This window comes from Megascapheus bottae, chromosome 5, assembly GCF_031878675.1.
Source record: "Megascapheus bottae isolate mThoBot1 chromosome 5, mThoBot2.hap1, whole genome shotgun sequence".
NCBI lineage: Eukaryota > Metazoa > Chordata > Mammalia > Rodentia > Geomyidae > Megascapheus > Megascapheus bottae.
Window position 1 is genome coordinate 63,143,400 of NC_143513.1, and position 15,765 is coordinate 63,159,164.

At 34.3% G+C, this 15,765-nt stretch overlaps 1 protein-coding gene across 1 annotated transcript in view; it reads left to right on the forward strand.

Moving 5' to 3' along the window:
- Ptprz1 (protein tyrosine phosphatase receptor type Z1) overlaps nt 1-15,765 on the forward strand; it is a 154,599-nt gene that overhangs the window by 89,346 nt on the left and 49,488 nt on the right. The window contains exons 9-11 of the mRNA XM_090333216.1: nt 4,034-4,218; nt 5,790-5,916; nt 14,946-14,992. Of these exons, the coding sequence (XP_090189342.1) occupies nt 4,034-4,218; nt 5,790-5,916; nt 14,946-14,992 (359 nt within the window). The remainder of the gene's footprint in view (nt 1-4,033; nt 4,219-5,789; nt 5,917-14,945; nt 14,993-15,765) is intronic.

The window sequence follows — 15,765 nt, forward strand, 5'->3', positions numbered from 1 at the left end:
AAAACAAGCAAGGTGCAAAAGCTCACACCTGTAATCCTAGCTACTCAGAAGGCTGAGATCTGAAGATCCCATTCAAAGCAATGGGCAATAAAGACTGAGAGACTCTTATCTCCAATTAACCACTAGATAACCAGAAGTGGTGCTGAGGCTCAAGGGCTAGGCACAGGAGCCTTGAGCTGAAAAGCTCAGGGACAATGACAAGGCCCAGAGTCCAAGCCCCACGATTGACAAAATAATAATAATAATAATAACAATAATAACAATAATAATAAGAAAACATTTTTCAGTATATCCTGGAGTGTCTTTGTAGCATAATGTGTTTGAACTATGAGAAAAATTTTTAATAGTTCCTGAAAAATGTCACAATGAATTATGCATTAGTAAGCTTACTTTTCAAAGGTGGTAAATTTAAATACCATTTGCTAAGGTTACATGCATGCAAGCACTGTAATTCTATTCAGTAATGTAAGTGAAGATACTTTGTGTCTTATAAGATTATTCATTATAAACAGAACTATTGCCAAAGTTACTCTGTACTCTGGAGAAGACTGTGAAGTAAGTAGAATGTGAGAGACATTTTTGACAAGTTAATGATGAAATCATCAGAAGTGCAAAACAGGGAGAAGACTTTTCCAATTCTTATATTTCTCATTGGTACCAAGGAGATAATTGACTTTATTAAGATACATATCTGGTATGAGCTCCTGGTTAGGTGGAAGCCTGGCTCATTGCCAAAATTCTACAGGAATCAGAGTTTCTTGTCCATGCTTCCATGAAGGATGAGTAATTCTGACCCAAATTTCACAGAACTTGTAGAAAGCAACCAACGTGTAGACATAGTTCTGAGGAAGGGACTGATCTCAAAGAGTTCTGAGCTCCCTGTGATCAATGAAATTATATCTGTGTTATCACTTCATTCTGTGGTAGCTTATATATGCCATTTAAGCATAGATTAACCTGGAAACCCTTCTTAATTTTCAGATCAGCTATTCTGCTGGGTAACTTACATTCTTTTATGTGACAATTTAATTTCCATAGGATATATAGGGATACCTGGAATATTCAGTGCATATGAATCACTTTTTCCATGGTCATTACCTGCTTTTATGTTTGAAAGGGAACAGTAAATAAGGGATTAACCAAATGGATATTTGAAAGATTCAGTTACATAAAAGGACCATCTTTTAGGAAGATGATGGACTATAAATGGAAATATGGGGTTTTGTCTTGAAGACAAGCTCTAGATTCATGAGCTTTTTCATACTTTCTTGGTGCTGAGAAATTTGTTTCTCTCCTTGTGCTTTAGAAATCTACACGAGTTGTGAAAAGATTGCATGTATTATTTCACTTTATTCCCACAATGTGATAAAATGCTTTAAGATGATAATTATCAAACTTAATTGTTCATTCTATAAGCATCAGGATTCATTTTCTGATAGATTAATTTTTGGCATAATTCCCAGCATGAGCTTAAATTCAATTTAAGAAGTCATTGAAAATTCTTTTCACATCTTAGTTTCCAAATGAAACAAATCATCTTCTAATCCATGGAAATAGATGCTTTCTTTTTCCAAAACCATTTATTTGTCAATGGAGTAGTGCAGCTTAGCTACATATTATTTATTGCTGAACTACTAATTATAATTAAATAAAACAAGTTTTTAAACATATAGTTCTAATTAAAACACAAAATCTCACATTTAAACTCATAAACCATTAAAGATTTACAAGGAGGAAAGCTAGTGAACTTAAGAGATAAATTTCATTAATATAAATTCCTTTATCAAGTTCTACTTTATGTTACTACTAATTATTAAATTATAAAGTACCTTTTTTATATTAGGCAAGACAAACATGTATAGCCAACTGAAGTAATTATTGCTAGACAGTAATCATTTGCTTACTCAGCGACTAATACTGGGTGCTGTCCCTGAGCCTCTTTGTGCTCAAAATGAACACTCTACCACTTTGTGCCACAGCCCACTTCCAGTTTTTGAGATGAGTCTCATAGGACTTTTCTGCCCCGGCTTCAAAGCACCATTCAGATCGCAGTCTCCTGAGTACGTAGGACAGGCAGGTGACAGCATTTTCAAAAACAGACCTGCAGGTTCATTGGAAGCAAGAATGAGGTAATTTTGTGTCTCAGATGATTTGATGGCTGCCTGCCATCTAGTGGACATTTGTGTCATATGAAAGCATGTCTAAATTAGACGTTTTCTAAATGTGAATTCATGCTTTTTGAAGATAGAATATTTATTCCCAGAAGAACAATTCCCTCTAAGCCCACCCTAAACAGATAAAGCAACCCTACAGGTTTCCAGTGAAAATCTATTTCTAAATCATCTACCTATGCCCATGTATTTATTTAACTTAATATATTTGTATGAATCCTCCACGTACACTTCCAACATAGAGTATATCTTCTAAAATGACAAATAGTAAATACTGCATATAAAATGATGTAGGCTATTGTTAGTCGTGAGCGCCATCCTGTGTTCAGGAAATTAACTACAGACAAAAGAGCGTGGTAGTGACATAAATACGCTGGTAGTTTGGGTATTCAGGATGATTGATTGATCTAAATCAGGTGCATACTTTAAAGTGTGTCACACAATTAATCTTTGTCTTGAGAGCTTTTATTTCTCTCCTTTGCAATCTATAAAAACTGTGCAGAAACTCTATTTATTACTTTGCTTCTTAAGCACATGACAAAATATTATGTTTTCCTGAAAATCAAACCAATCTATCATATTACCCATTCATTCTAGAAAGTATCATGAAATTTATATGACTGAATCTTTGGCATGATTTCTGACAAGAGCTTGGATTCCCTTTAAGAAGTCACTGAAAATATATTTTTCAATATTATTTTTTCAGCTGAGATAGATATTATAATTTCCTACATTCATTTGTTTACTCTTTCAATTAGGTTATTTTATAGCAATTGTTAAAATACTGAAATGATCATCTTGTTGTGTGGCTTTCTTGGGTTGACTTTTTTATATTATTATCTTTAAGTAGTTGTACACAGCAGTACAATGCACTAATCAATGTCACACCTCTCATCATTCTTCCCCTATTTTTCGTAGAAAAGGAAATTTTAATTATGTAATAATTCCTCAATAACAAAATGCACAATAATAGACCCTCTTTTGTCACTGACATTTTCTAGACTTAAGCAAGAATATTTTTCCCGTACCAAATAAGACAAAGGCACAATGAGCTGGGTGATATTCCTTATTCTTTATTCCTTTATTTCTAAAACTGAATATGTGTGTCAAATGTATTTTAAAAACCATGTTCTAATATGATAATAAAATAAAGAACTGTGGTTCATATATTTGTAAGGTCCTAAACTCCAATGGGAAAAAAAGCATATAAGCACATCATTTCACTCGGGACCAATATGTGCAACAGAGAAAGGTAGCATTTGGCCAAGTTCGTCCTTGAAGGGAAAGAGAGAGATAATAGTGAAGGAAAGAGTATATTTGCTCTGTTTAAATATGATTTATCTCTATGAACTAATTCGGGTGTTTGAATCTCAGCCTCTTTCAATAATGGTATTAAAAGGGTGGAAACTCTATCAGGCTGTGGTACATAGATGTGGAAAATAACTCCATTTGGTTAGATTAGATTAGATTAGATTAAGTGGTAAACTGCATGCTGGTGGCATTATAAGGATGGAGAAGATGCCACACAGTCTTTTTGTTACACACTTGCTCCCTCCATGGTGTAATACAGCCAGGCAGATCTCACAGAACCCCACACCACACTGTGATGGAAGGATGACCAGCTTCCAGAACTGTGAGCCAAAGCAAACCTCCTTTCCTTACACCCCAGAGATCTGTTGTGATAATGAACACCCAACTAATTCAACTTTAGATACAGAAAAAAGATCAGCTATAAAAAACCCAAGGATTGGCAAAAGCAGAAATGTTGCCGTATAGTGAAACAAAATAACCTCATGGAATATGGTTGATTTGGTTAAATCCTTGTTATTAATCCTTATTATCTTTTTTTTTCTCCTTGAAAGTTTGCAGTTCAGAACCAGAAAATGTACAGGCTGACCCAGAAAATTATACCAGTCTTCTTGTCACATGGGAAAGACCCAGAGTCGTTTACGATACTATGATCGAGAGGTTTGCAGTTCTCTACCAGCCGTTAGAGGGAGAAGACCAAACCAAGCATGAATTTTTAACAGATGGCTATCAAGACTTGGTAACTATAAGATGACTTGTTTTTTTGCATGATAATGTGATAGTTTAATTTCAAGGTAAGAACTTACACATGATACTATATGGTAACCCTTACTTTATTTTAGTTTTTAGATGAAAGTCCTGTCAGGGAACTGAATTATACTATATGATGAATATAGGAAGAGTCTGTTTTTACCAACAACATGATAGAGTAGATTACATATTTTAAAAATTAGGGACTAGGAGTTATTTAGTATGCATTTTTTAAAAAAATAAAACTATTTTAAAGCTGGGAGTAGTGACTCATGCCTGTAATCCTACCTACTCAGGAAGTTAAGATCTGAGAATCGCGGTTCAAAGCCAGCTGGGGCACTGAAAAGTACATGAAACTCTTATGTCCAATTAATCACCAGAAAACCAGAAGTAGCCCTGTGGTTCAAGGGGTAGGGCAGTAACCTTGAGCTGAAGATCTTAGGGACAGCGCCCAGGCCCAGAGTTCAAATCCCAAAACTGAGAAAAAAACCCACCTATTTTTAAAATAAATATTTTCATTAATATCTCACTGTGAAGAATTAGCTTTAGCATCTCAGTGCCCTGATTTAGGGTGTGTTATTTTGTTTTCCATATGCTTCCCTGGCACTGGGAAAAAGGAGCAGGGAACTTCAAGGCCTGTTTCTTTGAATTCAATTTCTAATAACAGATGTGAAGTGGCAATGATGAACCTGGAGGATATAATTAAATAGGTAACTCTTACCCACAGACGCACCCGCCCCCCTCCACCCATTCTCATGAACCAAAGAAGCTAAAGTACACATTCCTTCTGTGGGCTAGACATTCCAGAATTAAACTTTGTTTTGATTAAAGAGATTTTGGCTGTGGATGAAGGTGAGTTTGCAAATACTCATCTGGCTGTGGCTTTTAGAAGACACTATAGCAGGTGAAAGATTACTGGACTCTGCTTTCAGATAGCTAGAGGACTGAGAAAGTCCTGGGAACCTGCCTTTAAATACTGTCATTGTTATTATGTGTACTAGCATGTGGATTAACAAAAAGTTTAACTATTTTTTAATTTGTCTACAATACCAATAAGACTATGATAAAGGAAATTATGGAACTTTTAGTTTGTGGAGTGACTTCAAATTAATAATCCTAGCTACTCAAGAGGCTGAGATCTGAGGATCAAGGTTCAAAGCCAGCCTGGGCACAAAAGGACCTGAGACTCTAATCTCCTGTTAACTTCTAGAAGATGGGAAGTGGAGCTTGGCTCAAGGGTAGGGTGGTAGCCTTGATCTGAAGTGCTCAGAGAAAGCTCCCAGGCCAAGTTCAAGCCCCATGACCCACAAAAAATAATGATAATAATGGAACTAATACATAATTGGAAACAGACCAAAAAGTCTTTAGCTTATTAATAACTTCATAATTGACAAATATCAGAACGTTCAGCTTAACAGCCCTGCCTTAGTGTCTTTGTATGTTGACAAAATGCAACTATTTTCTACTGAACAATGGGAACAAATTTTCTAAGCCAGCTGTCTAGTATGTTTCTCTTCTGAGAATAGTGCACTGATATAATTATAAATATCTGTGTTTTAGGGTGCTATTCTCAACAATTTAATACCCAACGTGAGTTACGTTCTTCAAATAGTAGCCATATGTAGTAATGGCTTATACGGAAAGTCTAGTGACCAACTGGTAGTGGACATGCCTACTGATGATCCAGGTAAGTCCTCATCTGCCTTTTGTGTTCTCAGTAAATGAGGCTCTACCTGACTTCCTAGGTGTGTGGATGTTTTCTTCTCACTTTGTACCTATTGGCCAAACGGAACAATAATTTTCGGTCAAATCTGTATCTACAGCATTGCCCTGTTTCTCATTCAGCAAATCCTTTCAGGACAGTCAGTTCATTTATTGTTTTTGTTCCCTCTATGAACAGTGCACTTTTTTTAATTTTCTTTTTATTGTATTTATTTATTTATTTTCTTCCATGTATTTTTTTACTGTAATTAATAGAAGGGTTACATTACATTTGCCAAATGGAAGGTGCATTACTTCACATACATTGATACCCTTTCTCATGTCTTGGTCCCCATTTCCCTCCCCCCGATCCCCACCCCTCATCTTGTTTTCCCCCTTCCCTATCCAATTTCAAATAACCAAATACAAATATATCCAATATATCAGATAACAAAGTAAAATACTGTAACAATATGAGATAACCAAGGGACAGCAAAAGAGATGAGAGATAACAGTACATTAAGGACAACAATCACACATTATATGGTTTTTGTTTCTGTATCCTAGAGATCCTTTCATTTAGCGTCATACTGCATGGCCTTATGTATCAAGGTTTTGCTCTATTGCAAATCTCTGCTAGAAGAGTCCAAGGTTTCTACTGATTATGGCAAATGAGGAAACCATTAAGCCTATTGAACAGTGCAATTTTAAAAAGAACTTAGAATGTGTTGAAAATTCAAATGACATATAAGTGAATAAATACTATTGTATGACTTATTGAATATTTTGAACATATTTATTATCTTGAAGTGAGTGTACAAAGAGGGTTTCAGTTCAACATGTCAGTTTGTGAGTATATGTTAATCATTGTCAACCCTGTCACCATTCTTTCTCAACTGTCCCAATCCTACAAATTATTTGGATCCATTTTCACATATGTACATTGAACTTTATGACACTGTTTGTCAACCCATCCTATCTCCATTTGTCTTTCCTCTTGTTCCTCAACCTGCCATCTTTTCTTAACATTGCAGTTGTTCTTAACATTGTGAATGAAGAATGAGGAAACCTGTTTAAAAGGTTCATAAAAGCAATTGAGCCCTAATTGAGTCCTAAATTACTATGTGAATATTGAGGTGATTATTCTAGATCATTAGGAATTGATTTCTGATAACACCTTTTATGCAACTGATATACACTTAAAATGAGAGTAGGAAAGCCACTTGGTTTCATTTGTGTTTATTTCCTTTTTCAGCTCGTAAACCATTTTGTAGTAAGTATAAACATGATCCTAAGATCACATTTGCTACTTAGAAATATCTATGCAGGGCCGGGAGTTTGGCCTAGTGGTAGAGTGCTTGCCTGGCATGCACGAAGACCCGGGTTCGATTCCTTGGTACCACATGCATAGAAAAAACCTGGAAGTGGTGCTGAGGCTCAAGTGGTAGAGCTCTAGCCTTGAGAAAGTCCAAGGACAGTGCTCAGGCCCTGAGCTCAAGACAGGACTGGCAAAAAAAAAAAAAAAGAAATATCTATGCAAAGCATGTCAACAGTTCATCTTAGGTATTTTTAGCCACATTTTTATAATTTGGTAAGAGGAACTTTTCTTGTTGGTGTGACAATATTTTACAAAACCAAACGTATTATGTTTCTAATTATGTTTACTTGCATGCCTTTTTTCTAATTATTTTGGGAAAATCTTTTGATCTCAAAACATATGCAATAAAAAATCAAATGCTAAACATCACAATTTGTTTTTTTGTTTATTTGATATTTTTATTGTAATTAATAAAAGAGTTACATGATATTTGCCAGATAGAAGATGCATTAATTCACATACATTGATACCGTTTCACATGTCTTGGTCCCCATTACCCTCTCCCCCACCCCCCATCTTGTTTTCCCCCCTTCCCTATCCAATTTCAAATAACCAAATACAAATACATCCAATATATCAATAACAAAGTGAGATACTGTAAACAATATGAGATAACCAAGGGACAGCAAAAGAGATGAGAGATAACATAGTACATTAAGGACAACAATCATTCATTATATGGCTTTTGTTTCTATATCCTGGAGGTCCTTCCATTTAGTGTCATACTGTATGGCCTTATGTATCAAGGTTTTGTTCTATTGCAAATCTCTGCTAGGAGAACCCAAGGTTTCTACTTATTATAACATATGAGGGAAACTATTGAACCTATGTTCCTTTGAGTCTGGCTTACTTCACTTAATCTGATTTTTTCTAAGTCTTTCCATTTCCTAAACAATGGGTCGATGTCATTCTTTCTGACAGCACCATAGAATTCCACTGTGTACAAATACCACATCTTGTTGATCCACTCATCAACTGAGGGATATCTGGGTTGGTTCCATATCTTTGCTATGGTGAATAATGCTGCAATGAACATTGTTGTGCTAGTGGATTTAGTATGTCTTTGTTTCTGGATGATTGGGTATATGCCAAGTAGTGGAATTGCTGGGTCATAGGGGAGCTCTAAAAACATCACAATTTGATATTTGAAAATTTGAAGTTTTCCTTTAGCTATTGTAAACCTTTTTCATTGCTTTTTACCATTGTTGTTTGTTCATGTTTTAGAGGATTTTTTTGTCTTATTTAATTTTATTTGTTTGGTTTTGAGCAGGTCATGTTACCTAGCTCAGGCTTGTCTTGAACTAGTGATTCTCTGGCCTCTGACTCAGTAATCTTAGACTTATAAGGATGCACTATGATCCCTTGCTAGGTTAAGCAGTTTTCAACTGACAGAATGAAAGTATGTGTAGGGCCTGGTGTTTGGCCTAGTGGTAGGGTACTTGCCTAGCACGCACAATGACCCAGGTTTGATTCCTGGGTACCACATACATAGAAAAAAAAGCTGGAAGTGGTGCTGTGGCACAAGTGGTAGAGCACTAGTCTTGAGAAAGCCCAAGGACAGTGTCCGGGCCCTGAGTCCAAGGCCCAGGACTGGCAAAAAAAAATGTAAGTATGTGTGTTCCTTATATACACTACTAAATCCACATAAATATGAATATGTGCTCACCCTTCCAGGGAATCTTCTCACCAAAACATTAACAAGACTTTGCTGCAAATAAATAAAGTTATCTTCATTGTAGCACATTGCAGTTTTATGTGCACAAGGAAAAATGAAGTACACTGCTTTGCCTTGCTTTTCTGCATGCAACTGTAAGACCTTTAATTCAGCATGAACTTAAATTTTCTTCAAATGTCCATTGATTATATATTCATCATTGTTCTAATTAGTTGCTTCTTAAATTTAAAAATATATGAGAGACCACTAAGTGTTATCTTTTTAAACATTACCTCTTGCTAGGATATTGGCCAGGGATATAAATAGCTAGTGCTTATTATTGCCATTGTGATTGCAATATTGTTATTTAATATCATGACCTACTTTATGGTCCTGGACTTAACCATCTTTCTCATTTTCTTTACTTATTATTTATTTAAAAGACAGTTTATAAATCAAAAGAAAGTGAACTCTCGATCTTAATTGTAGTAACTATCAGACTATGCATTGTTAACTTAAGCCTAAAATTCTAGCTATTGTTTGAAATTGGAGGATCACATTCTATATCAGCCTGGGCAGAAAAGTCTGTGAGGCTCTTATTTCCAATTAACAAGCAAAATGCCCAAATTACAGATACAGCTTAGGTAGTAGAGTTGCCTGTATTGAAAGACTAATCCAAGTCAGAGTAAGAGGTCCTGAGTTCAAGCCCCAGACAGACAGACAGACAAAAAGAAAAAGAGGAGGGAAGAAGAGAAAAAAGAAAGAAAAGAAAGAAGGAAGGCAGGAAGGAAGGAAAGAAAAAGGGAAAAAGGGAAAAAAGAAAGAAAGATCAAAGTAATTGATTATAGTTATGTCTATGTTAAATCATGCTACCTCATTGAATGGCTGTGCCCTACATTCTCCATACTGATTTACTTAGAAAATCACATTAGTATATCATTCACCAGGTCAACCACTATTATATGTAGATAGAATAAAATATGGCATGCAGAAGTATCTCCCCTACTCTTGTCTGTGCACTTCTAGTAAAATGAATATAGTCACTTAAATTTACAATCTCAGGTCCATTATGTGGTTCTAATTTCTGTATATGAAACAATTTTCATGAAAGTTATTAAAATCATTTTTTATTTTCCTTATCACTTTGTCAGAATTTTGAAATTTCTGAGTATTTTTCTTTCTTTCCTTCCTTTTTGTTTTGCCACTCTTGAGGCTTGAACTCAGAGCCTGGGCACTGTCCTTGGACACTTTTTGCTCAAGGTTAGCACTCTGCCATTTGAGCCACACTGCCACTTCTGGCTTTTTCTGTGTATCTGATTCAGGGGAATTGAACCCAGGGCTTCATGCATTCTAGGTGAGCATGCTACCCCTAGGCCATGATCTGGGTCTGTATTTTTCTTTCTTATAAGCTTATTGCATATGAAGAAAATGAGATCAAATATCTATTTTCTACAGAAGTTGAATCTGAGTGATTTGTTTGACATGAGTCTCCATAGACACAAAGTATGACTTTCTTAAATTCTTTGTAGTGTGTTTTTTTACTTTTTACAAAAATACCAAGTGTTATAACTTAATTTCTATTTATCCAAAGGTCCGGGGCACTGTTGAGCATTGGTAGAACAAGAAGTTATCTTGGACCACTATTTAATCTTCATGGATGTTTCAGTCCTGTAAAAAGTTCTTTGCACTAATGCTGCTTTTGTGAAAAATGACATTTAACTTAAATTTTTGAAATGGTATTCCTATTAAAATCCTAGAATATCCTGAATATTCTTATAAAAATTCCTTCAGCTAATGCATTTTACCCAAAATATGAAGGTTTTTTAAGTTATTTTTAAGGAAAATATTAGTTCACTTGAAATTCCTTCCTCATTTTAAAGTGTACAGTAGCATTTCATTAAATCTATATATAACTATAGATCTTGAATTAAATATATATATCTACATATCGATATACATATTTAATATTCCATGTGAAAAATATTTTACCATAAATACTTAAAATTCAATGTGGAAAATACATTATCTTAAGTATTGGTTCTACAGTAAGCACATCACAGTGAAACTCTTGGCAGACTATTATTTTATACTTAGTAAAATTAAGATTATTCAGTCTTATTATTTATATGCCTAGTACAGAAATTTGTTTTCCTGGTTATTTTATGCTGTGTAAGTAGTGACTTTATGCTGCGTAAGTAATGTGTATGTGTGTGCATTATGTGTGTGCATGTATGTGTGCTCGCAATGGGTTTTGGACTCAAGGCCTCATACTCTTACCCAGGTTTGTCACTCACAACTGATGCTTTACCACTTGAGACACACATCTATACATCTACTTCTGCTTTTTATTAGTTCATTGGAGGTAAAAGTCTCATGGACTTTTTTGCCTGGGAAGGCATTGAAAAGTGATCATTGATCCTCAAACTCCTAGTAGCTAGAATTAAAAGTGTGAGCCACTGACACCCAGTAATTTTATGGGTTGCCTTTTAGTACCATTTCTTATATTTGTAATATTATATCACATTGGACTATTATTATTCAGGATAACCTGTCTTTTTAAAAATACTGTATTGTCTGTTGCAATTGTTAGACTGGAATGCCAGAGATAGTTTATAATCATTCTTAGTCTCACATAGATTTAAAGCATTCCATTCAGTATGTGAGAAAAAGTTAATTCTCCAAATTGTTAATTTGATCAAATTGTGCATTTAGATTGATAATTTGATTACCTATTTATTTATACATCTTAGTATCTTATGAATGTATATAGAATAAATAAATTTATATTGAGAAACTACATTTCTTTTTCTTTTTCTGTCTATTTTGCTGTTGAAGTTGTAGTTGTAGTTGTTGTTTTATACAAGGTCTTACTATGCAGGCCAGGCTAGCCTCAAACTCACCATGTGGTATATAGGCTGACCTCAAACTTCAGTCCTCTTTCCTAGCCTCCCCCTATAACATGGGGTTATAGACATGTACCACCATGACTAGAAATGTATTTATTCTAAAAGCCATTTTAAAACCTATGTCTGCAAGTGAAAACCTCATGAATGTATTTCAGTTCATCATAACTAATACAATTGTGTAAATTTGTCCCTTGTAATATATTGCATTACAGTTATAGCAGGCATTATTTAATAACATGCCATAGGGATCTGATAACAATGTGTATTTAATTTAAATTCATGATGAACTAAATCTCCATGCTGCTGATACCATTTGTTAATGATCCTTACGTTATAGTCTATAGCAATTACCACAATATCATACTATGTTGTTTTGGTTTTTCACTTGTAATTGTCTTCAAAGTATTAAATAAGCTTTGCTTGTCACCCTGTGTCAGTGTTGCTGTTTGTGTTTTAGAATGCTCATGTTTTTCTGATGTACTTTTAAAAAATTAACATGTGTTGAAAAAACAAACTCTAACTTAAACTTCTTTTGTTTAGTTGTGATGCAAATGAGAATTTTAAATACTCAAAATAATTAAAACACATTCTGTTGGTCTTTTATATCAGATACAGCAGACAGAGATTTTCATGTGTTTTTTCTCCTAACCTTTTCCTCAAGTAAGCGTATTCAATCAATTAGGATCATTTTTCAACTCTTTAATATATTTTCAGTACTGGAGTCAACAATTAGTTACTAAAATGTCCTTTATTGTGCTTGAGCAAACTACAGTCAGCATGCAACCCCACTGTCTGGCAGAGCTGGATCTTGGATGCTAGACTGTTGAGTACTCAGATTCAGGCTTTGGAGACTTGAGAAAGAGGAAAAACTCTTTCACAATTATTTTATTTGTGGAATTGTTCTTGGTAAAGCTTCAAATTTCACTTGAAGTTAGACCATGTTTTAAATTTTAAAAGAGCTTCTAAAGTATACTGGGAAGAATAAAAATTTGCTGTCATTCTTTTACTATAACTTCTCAACAGAGAACCTTTTGTTTTAATATATGCCACCAATAAGCATTTAATTATAATTTTCCTTTATTATCATTGAAATATCTTAAAACTACATTACGAGGAATGGCTCCAAGTTGTTTTTTCCAGGACAACTGAATTGGAAGATTCCTATATACATGAACTTTCGATTTTCTTAAGTTTCCTATATTTTCAAAGTCTAATGGCATCTCACTGCATTCTCACATATTGATTTCCTTGAAGGATATAAAGATTTTGGGTATTTTATCTAACTGAAATCACTTTACTTTTAAAATGAAAAATAAAAGAGCATGAAAAACTGAGGCAGGTAAAGGATTGTGTTGGACAAAAATATAAAACATTCTGACTCAAATAATTTTCAAACACTTTTGCCCATTTTAATAAGAAAAAAAGAGAATTACTACTACAACTGTTTTTCTACTGACTGTTTTCATTTGTATAGCACAGAAATTTTTTAATGTATGTAATTTCAAAATAATTGAGTTGGCAAAAGCATTAACTGTGGTGAGTGCCAGTGGCTCACATGTAATTCTATCTGCTCTGAAGATGGAAATCTGATGATCATAGTCCAAAGCCAGTAAGAAAATACATGAAACTTTTTTCTCCAATTAACCATAAGAAAAGAGTCTTAAGTGCAGCTCAAGTGGTAGAGAGCTGGCCTTGAGCAAAATCACTCTGGGACAGCACCCAGAACTTGAGTTCAAGCCCCATTACCAGTACACACACACACACACACACACACACACACACACACAATTAACTTTAAATCTTGGTAAATATGTGCACTTTCAGATTTTGCTTAAATTCTTTGGAGAATGAACATCATGTACAAAATTATATTTTTAGTTTACTATTTATTAATACCTAGTAATTTTCTAACACATCTAAACCCAGGACAGATTTTGAAGACAAGTCTTATTATAATAAACATAGAACACCAGGTCAGTTGATATTATGTATTTATTCTCCACAAATTTCAAGCTGACACCTAAATATATATTTCTTTTAAGGACATGTAAATACTTAAAGAATAAAACATAAGCATCATCAGGGGTTGGAGGTGGGGCTCAGTTGGTCGAAGGCCAGCCAGTGAGCAAAAGCATCAGTTACTGACTTGGAGTCCTGGTCTTAGACCTAAAAGTTTTTAACTCATCATCAAGAGGGCACAGAGCAAAACCTTTGCAGACTTAATAAAACAAATAAGAATGATTTATTTGTATTATGTCAGTATTGAAGTAATGCTCAAGCCCTAACATTCACTTATTACTAGCTTCCTAATAACCCAAGAATAGAAAGCTCCTGTCAGTGTGGCATATTCCTTATTAGAGTGTAAACCACCTCTTAGCCTTCCCTAACCATTGTCTGCAGGTCTTTTTTAGTGCCCTGAGATATTCACACACTGAAAACACATTGATCGTGTTTGAGAAGAAGAGACTTGAAAGAAGCTGGTTTTTGAATTGTTTGTGTTGTTGGCATTAACTAAGGTTCTTGTGGTAGAATGCACAGAAATATTTCCGTTCACTCCCTCCTGCTGTCAAACTGATTTGGTATCTGCTGGAAATCCTGTGGGGTACTCTGTATATACATATAAACTCAAGTCTAAGGAGGGAAAAAAGAGTTATCTGATGCTCAGTGAGAAGAACTTAAGAGATGGCCAGATAAGGAAATTAGTCCTGTGAATTCTCTAGAAAATAGTTAGCATTTCCCCAAATATACTTGCCCCAGCCCTAGTAAGGATGATGAAATTACTTGAGTTTCTACTTAGTTATATCATTTTCATTGTCTTCCTTTACTCCCTGGTTTAAGTGACAAAAGGAGAGTGTGGGAAAAGGAATTGGTGTATAGACAAATAATCAGTGCTTTGAATGGAGTTGTATGTAAGTTTATGTGGTGTTCAGTGGTGTGAAAATTAAATTTGGAAATTTTTATTTGTTTTACTTTAAAGCTAATGGTTTTTGTTTTTTTCTCCTTTTTAGACAAAAGTAAACCCACAAGGCTGAAATAGTTAAATAAGAAGTATAATCATTTTGTTTTTCATCTTACAGAGCTCGACCTTTTTCCAGAATTAATTAGAACTGCAGAAATAATCAAGGTATCACCACCATTTTATAATGTAACTGTTATATCTTTAAAAGTATATTTAGAACTATTTCTTATACTTTAAATATTGTTATGTTAGGTATTTAAATTAATTAATGTTGGCTTATTCATTGTTGGACTACTTACTGAGCTTTAGAGTTGTATGATTCCTGTGTAACAAAATTAAAAGATTGTTTGGTTGATTTAATACAAAAAACTCATAATGAAAAAACAAGCTAGTAAACATTAAACATAATTTTGCTTACTAGGTCTTTATTTTGCTATGGTTTATTTTCTAATAGTCAATGTTTGATAGCAAAATAAAGCTTTTATTTATTTTGGCCACTTGATTTGACTTGTATTTGGGTTATTCATATAGTAAATGTATGTTGTCAACTCAATGAATACTTTAGAATATCTATAAATTGCAACATTTTCTTAATTTTTATAGTAAGAAAAATGATGACTAAATGAGTCCTATATTTTATCCTAAGCTCAAATCATGTTCTTCTGCATAACTGAAATTAGGCAGCAGGCCTAGCTCTCCTATTATCATAAGTATATGTACACACCTGTTCATACTGCATGTGAGACACACCCATGAGCATATTTGCTTTGAGGCTGAGAATTATTTTACTTGGTTTGGTCAACTTCTCCTTGATTTGATCTCTTCCGTGTCTTCTCTCAAGAGACACAGCCTGAAAAGACTTGTTGTCATGGATGATCCAGTAACAACAGCCCTAGGAGATAGATGAGTGCAAAAAAGACTGACAAAAGCATGTCCCA